The 9231-nt window shown below is 35.2% G+C and overlaps 3 protein-coding genes across 3 annotated transcripts; all 3 read left to right on the forward strand.

Moving 5' to 3' along the window:
• The first annotated feature begins 608 nt into the window (after nt 1–608).
• Nucleotides 609–1837, forward strand: LOC107480968 (uncharacterized protein At4g22758-like). Its single transcript, XM_016101163.3, has 2 exons — nt 609–1066; nt 1517–1837. The coding sequence occupies exons 1-2, from the start codon at nt 799–801 to the stop codon at nt 1696–1698; spliced, it is 450 nt and encodes a 149-aa protein (XP_015956649.1). The 5' UTR covers nt 609–798; the 3' UTR covers nt 1699–1837.
• A 2304-nt stretch (nt 1838–4141) lies between these two features.
• Nucleotides 4142–5535, forward strand: LOC110278765 (uncharacterized). Its single transcript, XM_021137012.2, has 4 exons — nt 4142–4343; nt 4457–4947; nt 5019–5233; nt 5410–5535. The coding sequence occupies exons 1-4, from the start codon at nt 4142–4144 to the stop codon at nt 5489–5491; spliced, it is 990 nt and encodes a 329-aa protein (XP_020992671.2). The 3' UTR covers nt 5492–5535.
• Nucleotides 5536–5660: 125 nt separating this feature from the next.
• LOC107480939 (uncharacterized) lies at nt 5661–8699 on the forward strand. Its single transcript, XM_052258484.1, has 13 exons — nt 5661–5701; nt 5888–5941; nt 6093–6179; nt 6405–6470; nt 6554–6652; nt 6756–6821; nt 6900–7383; nt 7459–7545; nt 7671–7799; nt 7890–8024; nt 8160–8272; nt 8343–8436; nt 8522–8699. Exons 1-13 carry the CDS (start codon nt 5661–5663, stop codon nt 8693–8695), a joined length of 1629 nt encoding a protein of 542 aa, XP_052114444.1. The 3' UTR covers nt 8696–8699.
• The last annotated feature ends 532 nt before the right edge of the window (nt 8700–9231 follow it).

The raw sequence follows: 9231 nt of genomic DNA on the forward strand, positions 1-9231 counted from the left end.
ATATGTTTATTTATTTAGAGTACAAATTTTATTATTATATTTATATGTTCATGATTTTAATTATATTTTTAAGTATTTTAAATAAATTTATTTTATTATATTATATTTTACATATGAATATATGTTCCATTATGTAATTAAATAAATATATGTTTTTTAATTAAAAAATTTAATAACCAAACTAATCTTGGTAAAGAGTGATACAGGACAAAAAGAGAAATTGAGAAGACAGTAGATTGCAAAGTCACTACCGAGACGTCGACCATGTTTGGAAGGACTGAACTTACATAATGAAAAAAGAATGAAGGAATGAAAATGTACTTCAATTAATATTTTAAAAAATTATATCATTACCTATCTCAAATAATAAATTACGATGACAAATTAAAATGTGATGATAACTTACATGTTATATTAGATAGGGTTGGATAGAATTCACCTCATATAAATTGATTGATCATAGTCATTATTAATGGAAAAAAAAAGAGTACAACAGTAAAATAGGACGGAGAATAAATCTTTGCATATATAGTGAACGATCTAAAATCGTCTCCTAAAGTTAACATTTGAATTTGCATAGCATTCTTCCAAGGTCACTCTATACTCAAAACCTTGCGTTGAATGCTGGTTCTTAGATGCTCTTCTTCTTCTTCTCGAAGGTTGCTGGAGTTTGGAACGGCAACCACTTCCTTTTGTTCCTACAAAACTGTTTGGTGCTACCGCTGCGTAGGCCTTGATCCTTGAACTAACCATTTATATCATACAATCCTTATTGTTAAAGAAGAATAAGGGTTTACGATGAAGAAGAGTGCTTTTGAGAAGATGGTGATGCAGAAGAACAAGAGCAAGGGAAGCCACGAGGATCAGAAGAAGCAGCAGTGTAAGAGGTTGTTGGTGAGTATCAACGTACTTGGGAGCGCAGGGCCAATAAGGTTTGTGGCGAATGAAAAGGACAGTGTTTCTGTGATCATTGAAACTGCTCTCAAGTCATATGCTCGTGAAGGCAGGCTTCCTCTTCTTGGTTTTGATCCCACCGACTTCCTCCTTTATAATGCATGCTTTGATGGTATCACTCTTACTCAATAACACCTTTTTAAGTTTGCATGAATTTTTTTGTATAGACATTTTTTTTAGATCAAACTCTAACTTTGTAAGACATAGAAATTCTGATATGGGGAGTGTTAGGTAAACAATAATTATCTTAAACAATATGAACAACCATCAATTAAATACAAGTATACTACACTCTAATTTAATGCTACTCATTAAATTTACTCTTTTAACTCTATTAATTCACATTATTCACATATTATTCAAAAATGTTGTTAGTTACCTATACTTTTCCTTCTGATATTACGTCTCTATATCATATGAACAGAGATACACTTGGTGTTAGAGAGTAACAAGATGTGATTTTAGAACAGTCTAATATTATAATAATGTAAACTTTGGTTCATGAGAGATTTTTGAAGCTGACTGGTTATTTTTATTGTTTCTATGGAAACTGCTTTGACAGCTCTGAATCCATTGGAAGCCATAGGATCTTATGGGGTGAGGAACTTTGTGCTGTGCAAGAAGCAAGTGTGTTCATCAAAGGCAGAACCGAACACAGAGCTGATATCTCAGAAAAGCAACAGTGGTAGTGGTTGGAAGGCATGGTTCAACAAATCATTTGGATTGAAAGTTTTATCCCATTGAAGAGATATATCAATTTGAGCTATGAAGAATGGTGTGGTGTTAATCCATTTGGTTGTTGATGATAATGTCGAAGATGACCGTGGGTTAATCCATGTTTGGATTTTAGGATTTTGTATGTTTTTGTGTCTTTTTTGTTTATTCCGCCAAGTTGTAATAAGTTTCTTTTTTCAAAAAAAAGAAAAAGAGACATATCAATTTAGTGTAGAATTCTTCTACAATGCAGTGTTCTAGCCATGATTGTTCTTTGTTATTCAATAATAATGTGTTGTTGCAGTTGTGTGCTAGTGCTACTACTAGTTTAATTGCTTTGTTCAAGATAGCACACACTATGTTTTTCACACTCAAGATTATATTATGTGTTTTTTATTAAGCAAAAGATGCATCCTCTTTATATGTATATATCGACTTCTTTGTTTACATGCAACGCGTACTGATTTTAGACTTCAAAATTAACATGGGAATAAATATGCTATTTGTTTGGTATTGCAATTCATTCCTCTTTATGATTAAAGGTGCTATTAATCTTATTCCATATATTGATAGATTCGATATATAATATGCTAAATGAATGATTTTTTATGTGATAATATGAAGGATAAGATAATTAAGGCCACTCTATGTTATCAAATATAATTCATTAAAAGAAAACAAACACAAAAGTCTTAGTAGTCAAAGTTGGAATATTGGAAAAAAGAAAAAAATGTGGGAATACATATAGCCATAGAAGGTTGGATATATTTAAAAGAAAGGTCGAGAATTAAAGAGATTTGCTTGTTTTTTTTTTTCTTTATTTTTAATTTATGGATAACATGCTAATAATTGCGGAAGAATAAAAGATTTTGGTTTCATAATTTCTTTAAAAAAAAAATAGAAGCAGCAAACGGGGTTACGCAGCAAAAATAGAAGCCATTTTAGTTTTTATCCCATCACGGGTCTTTATTTATCGTTTCTTTTAGGGAGGTGGATCTATGTGAATACTGAATACTAATAGAAAATTTTTTAAAATTTCTAAAGAAAAATAACACAAAAAAATAAAAGTAATATAATATAATACAATATAATTTTAAAAGATACATACAATGAAAGAGAAGAGGACAGTAATACTGGTGAGGTGACAATAAGAATAGGTCTAGAGAAGGGTTAGCGAAAAAGGATAATATATGATACAGTAAAAAAGTATAATAAAAATTAAAGTTAAAAAGTTAAAGATGGTTTAAAATATTGAATATAGACTTGAGAAAAATAAAAAATACTTTTGCAAAAGAGTGGATGTTCTTTACTCATTGGTATTGTACACGGAGATGGCAGATGATCAACTGTGTTTTTTTAATAGAAATTTTTATATATATTAGATTTCAATTAACGTTGTGGGAAAAGAAATAAATTTCAACGATATTTGAAATAACTAATTTATAAATAAGATTTGTAAATATGTTCATCTTAATTCTGTTATACATATATTGTAATATTTTTTCTTAACTTATTTAATTTAAGGGGCCTGCTACACATACAAGCATACAAGCAACCAAGTTGGCCCAGCCCAAACACGAAACACGCGCATGAAAGAGAGATAAGATGCCGCGTCCAACTCACGCGCTCAGCATTCGAACGGTTACGTATGGGAGACTCTTCCACTTCTTCCACTTCTTCCATTTCTCAAGGCACTTTCAAAACAACGAAACCCTCTCATTTTTGAGCGAAAATCAAGTTTCAAAATATAGAAATCGTAGTTCGAAAACTGCATCAAAACACCATCAACCTCTCTGTGAAGAATCTGAAGAAAAAACAAACCAAGAATACTCAACGTAAGTGCATTAAAATACTGTATATTTTACTTTTCTTCTACGTCGTTCTGCTAGGGTTTACTGTTACTGTTGCTTCTTTGTTATACGTCGTTCTTCTGAGTTATACGTCGTTCTGATTTTTGGGGGTTTATTCCGTAGATTCGGGGGTGTAAACTGCTTAACCTTGTAATGTGGCTTTATATTGAAGCATGGCTGAGTGATATCTGTCTGATATATATATGTATGTATCTGAATAATATCTATGGGTGTATCTCAATGTAATGAATGGGTGTATATTGTTTGACATTGTTGGGTGTATCTGAATAATATCTATGGGTGTATCTCACTGTAATGAATGGGTGTATATTGTTTGACATTGTTGGGTGTATCTGAATAATATCTATGGGTGTATCTCACTGTTATGAATGGGTGTATCTTGCGAATATCTGGCTGTCTTGACTCATATATATGGGTGTATCTTACTGTTATCAATGGGTGTATCTTAATTGTTATCAATGGGTGTATCTGAGTCATATATATATGGGTGTATATTACTGATGCCTTTGGGTGTATTTTTAGTTTCAGAGAAAATGGCAGCAAGAAACCAAACCAAAGACCTCAAATGTGCCACACATCTCCTGAATGATAAGTTCAGAAACATGACTGAGGAGAAGAAGGCGATTGTGAGGGATCTTGGATTCGGTGGGTTGATGCACATCCCACCTCTGAGGGTGGATCACCAACTCTTGAGAGAGTTGGCAAAAAACTTCAAAATTGGGGAGAACAAACTGAGGACAGGATATGGTTCTTTCCATATAACCCCAAAAAAAATAGGTGATGCGCTTGGCATCAATGCAACAGGTAATTAGCTCAAAATTATAGATGTATATTAAGTTGTTGCTTGGGTGTATATTAACCTGATGCTTGGGTGTATCTGAACTGACTTGGATGCTTTGTTGTTTTTCTTTTTGTAGGAGATCTATTTCCTGAGAAAGTTGACTACAAGAAACTTTCTGAATCTGACAAAATAATTTATAAAAGATTCCAGGGTAAGACCCTCAAAAGTCTTACCGATGATATGATGCAAATCGGCGTTGGCAACAAAGAGGAACGCCTGATGTTCAAGAGGATATTCATCCTCTACATACAGATGGCGTTCCTTTTGCCAACGACGATAAACAAAATATCGCCGGTGCACCTGGTCCCGATTTTTGAGATGGAGGGCATAGAGGACAGAAACTGGGGGGGGCATGTCTTGACCTTCATGATCAGGGGCATAAAAGACTACCAGGAGAAGAAGAAGAAGGCAATCAATGGCTGCCTCTTCGCCCTCATGATAATCTACTTTCACCTTTCAAAAAACAGACGCAACAACAGGGGTGAAAGACCACCAAAGCCATGGATTGCCAACTGGACTAAGGAGCAGTTGGTGAAAAGAATGAATGAAGAGAGAGAGGAAACTTTGGTGAGTAATCATAATAAGTTGGTGTACTTTATTTACCCGAATGGTGCTAACTAAAATATCTCATGTTTCAGGGGATTCTGAATTTGGCAGAGACAAAAGAAAAAATGAGAAAAAAAGAAAAAAAACAAAAAGAACAGGAAATAAAAAAAACAAAAAAAAGGAAGGCGAGCTCAACATCGTCTTCGGAGACAGAAACTACCGAGAGTGACACTTCTACCTCTGAGTCTGAGGCTCAAGAAGACTCGGAGGATTCGGGAATTAAACACCCCAGCAAAAAGGGGAAAAAGTAAGTACCATACTTGGGTGTAATTTCTTTATTAGGTTTGGGTGTATGTAGTTTATTAAGCAGGGTGTGTTTCGTTTGCTGCGTTGGGTGTATATTGTATACTCAGTTGGGTGTATCTCGTGAATTCATTTGGGTGTATTTTTAATATGTTCTAAATGATGATTGTTTGCCTGCAGAATGGACTCAAGAAAAAGAAAGCAGAGGGAAGAGGAGTCAGATTCTGATTCAGAATCTGAATCTGAATCAAGTGACGAGTAATGTCCTGAAATTATTACTCCTTTCTTTTGGCTTCGTTATAAAGATTTCGTGTATTAACTGAAGCGTCTGTTATTGACTTATAGGAGCGTTTTTTTTCCACCCAGAACACCACAAAAAAAGAAAAAAGTAGTTGTGGAGGATTCACCTCCTGAAGAAGATCAATACTTTGATGGGTACAGTACCTCGTAAGCTATACTACGGTCTATCATCGTAATTATTTTTGTTAACGTCTTATTTTATGAATGTAGTGAGACATATGAAATATCGAGTGACGAACTCGATGAATGGCTAGGGGAAAACGTTCATAAATCTGCTGCAGAGGAGTATGTCTTGCTGTGCTGTGTATTTGAGATTTTGGTGTCTTTTGTTTGCTAATAATTGTATCTTGTTTCGCAGGGACAACCAGGCTGACCTGCGATCGACAGAAGGTCGCTATGTGTCCTCTGAAATGTAAGAAGCTTTATTATTTAATAAATTCTTGTTATCGTCATTTGGATGTATTCTGTGAAACAATTTGGGTGTATTTTATTGATCAAGTTGGGTGTATCTTGTTTACTAAGTTGGATGTATATTTCGTTTGAATAACATGAAATCTGTTTAGACTACCGGCTGTGAACTTGGGAAGTGATGATCCTTCCTCTCAAGGATGCACAGAACAGAGTAGTGTAAACCAGCCGTCTCAGAGCATGTAATTTCTCTTTCAAATAACCGTTACTTTTGTTCTTCTATTACCTTCTACTTCTAATTTTGTATATATATTTTTTTAGAAAAAAAGTCCTTTATTATTTTATTCAAGAAAAAAAGGCAGGAAAAAAAGTAAAAACTGCAAGTATGTAAGTTCTCAAAAAACAAAGTCCGTCTTCTTTTTGAATTGTTCGGGTGTATTTGTTGACCTTCTTTGGGTATATTTTAGGTTGACTCCGGATGATTCGAATGTCATGGTTGTTAGGGAACAAACGCCGTCGGAAGCGCTTGCAATGTGAGTTATCCAAGAATATTTCAACCTTATAACCTTATTATTTTCAAATACGTTGTTAACCTTTCATTTTTATTCTTGTTTAGAGTCCCGATCCAATTTTTTGTGCCGCCATCCCAGCAAACAACCACTGACGCAGATTCCGAACCAACCCCTATGCTACAGATTGAAGGGGCTAGAGAAACGTAAGAAAATAGTATTGGGTGTACATTTGTTTAGGGTTTGGGTGTATATTTGCTAACAGTTTGGGTGTATACTCTTCCTGATCGATTTTGTGCAACTGTGCAGCACTTCTGAAACCCCCAAACAACATCAAGAAACAACACCCAAGCTTCCCCCAGCTCCAACAAAAATGTAAGTTAATTAGACTAGAATCAATCTTTGCTTGTCATCCGTATATTCTTATCCTTATTCTTATACATAATGATGCAGTCATCCAGACGCCGAGGAAGCTGCTGCCCTGTTGATGATGGCACGGACAGCAAGCTATGTTCCTAAAACATATCTGCCGATGCCATCATTCAGCCTTGGATTGACAGATTCAAGCCAGGAGGGGGCATCGACACAGGAGACAGAAAGGGAAAAATCTCCAGAAGCTGCAACTATGCTGGAACAATTGGACAGTTTGGTCCAAAAGTTAGCAAGCAGTGCGTCAAAGGGAAAAGACGAAAGTCCACAAATTCAGAGGGAGACTGGGGGAGAAAGTTCTGCAAAGATTAAAACTCCTGGGGGAATAAATCAAATTCCGGATGATATGAAAGAAAAGTGCTACATCTGGGGGACGAGAATGAAGGAGGATGCAAAGGGCAACACTAACGAGTTTGAGGAGATATGCACTCTGACTGGCCAAGGACAGTACATTTTGATGAGAACGCACCTTGCATCCCTCCAGGCAAACAGTGATATAGAATGTCAGGTAATTTTAGACTAACATTAATGTTTTTACACCAAAGTCAACTGCAATGGTTATTAATTTAAAATTGATTTCTAGGTTGTATCTGCCATCTGCCTCATCCTAAACCAGAAAAAGGAAAAGAGGTTTCATGCACAAATATACTGTCTCCCCCCAGATATTGTGGTAAGTGTTACTTCTACGAACTTTGGGTGTATTTTATGCATTGATTTGGGTGTATTTTTTTAGCTTAGATTGGGTGTAAGTTGTTTATTTTCATGTTTTCATTTCTTGTATTGCAATTCTTGCAGAGCATGGCACTTTCTGATCACCCAAAGGGGGAATTCATATCTCCGAAAACGAACAAAGAATTCAGGGTGGAAGCCTACCCCAATTTCATTCCCTTCATAGATAGGAAAAAATTAAGTTCGCATCCATATGTAAGTTTTTGTTTCGTAAATTTGTTAGTACGCTTACTTACTTATATGCCAAATAAAATAACAGACTGTTGAAATGTGGCAATCCTTCAGATTTTTGCTCCTGTTTGCCACACAGGACATTGGTGGTTGTGGCTAATAAATACAAGAACGCGGAAATGTCAAATACTTGACCCGCTACACAAAAAAGCTCCAAGCGAAGAGAGAAAGCAGCTTAATAAATTCACTGTAAGTTCCCTCTGTCTTCTTTACTTTAATAGATAGATCTATTTTGAAATTTGAGTTGGGTGTATATTCCATATTCGATTGGGTGTATCTTGTCCATTGATTCGGGTGTATTACTGACTTCTTTTGGTATTTAAGGGATATGTATTTTCGAGATTGATAGCATATGCCGGCGGGAAACCTCTCGAGAAAGGCGAGAAGGAGAAGGAAATTAAAGCCCCATATGTTAAAATTTCAGGCCAAAAAACAAGGTATAGATTTGTGACTCTGAACCTTAAACTTTCCTAAATGAGATTTGTAATTTATTTTCTTCGTTTTCAGCTATGACTGCGCTATTTACGTAATGAAGTGGCTTGAGTTAATAGAGCCGGAAAACATTAAAAAGGGGAAGTATGAATGGGATAACTGGACACAGGTAAATGTCTTTAGAACTATATAACTCTGTATTACTTTACTGAATTAATATTTCTGTTTAAAAATAACATACTTTTTAATTGTAGGAGGAGGTGGACCACTACAGAGTGGAGTATGCTTCCCGGATACTATTCAGTGAGATTAATAGACAGAGAGATCACGCAATTAGAGAGAGTAGTGCTATAAGACTGTCAAAGCCATCCTCTGTATTATTGAGTCCGTTTTGTCAGATTAATTCTGAGGATATAGAAAATGGGTAGCTTGTAAATTGAACAAATGATGTAAATGTTTGTGAAAAAAAAACATCAACTGAAATATACGCCCATAACCTGTGAATTTTTACAGCTTTTGTTCTATATGTATCTATATATGTGTCTATATGTAAATTGTCTATTAACAAAAATACACCCAAAGGTAACAGGGATTTTACACCCATACTCCCTATAACTATACACCCAAAGAGTTATCCCCTGCTGCTGGTACCCTGAACTGATAATTTATAACTTGTCTCTGGTATTGGCTGCTACTTGAATGCGCCGCTGATGCAGCATCAAACAGGTTTATCTGAATATAACACTCACACATTAGTTAAACTATTAACGAGAAAAATAAACTCAATCGCCACAAATTTAAAGAACATTTCCTTGTACCTCGCTTAAAACTTTCGTCTTCTTCTTTTACCTCGCTTAAAACTTTTGTCTTCTTCTTCTTTGTGGCATTTGCAATCTGTTTCTCGAGCTTTGAACCTAGCCTGTTTTTTGGACGTCCTCTTGTTCGAATCCTTGGGGGGCTTTGA

The sequence above is a fragment of the Arachis duranensis genome, chromosome 3 (genome assembly GCF_000817695.3).
Source record: "Arachis duranensis cultivar V14167 chromosome 3, aradu.V14167.gnm2.J7QH, whole genome shotgun sequence".
Classification (NCBI taxonomy): Eukaryota; Viridiplantae; Streptophyta; class Magnoliopsida; order Fabales; family Fabaceae; genus Arachis; species Arachis duranensis.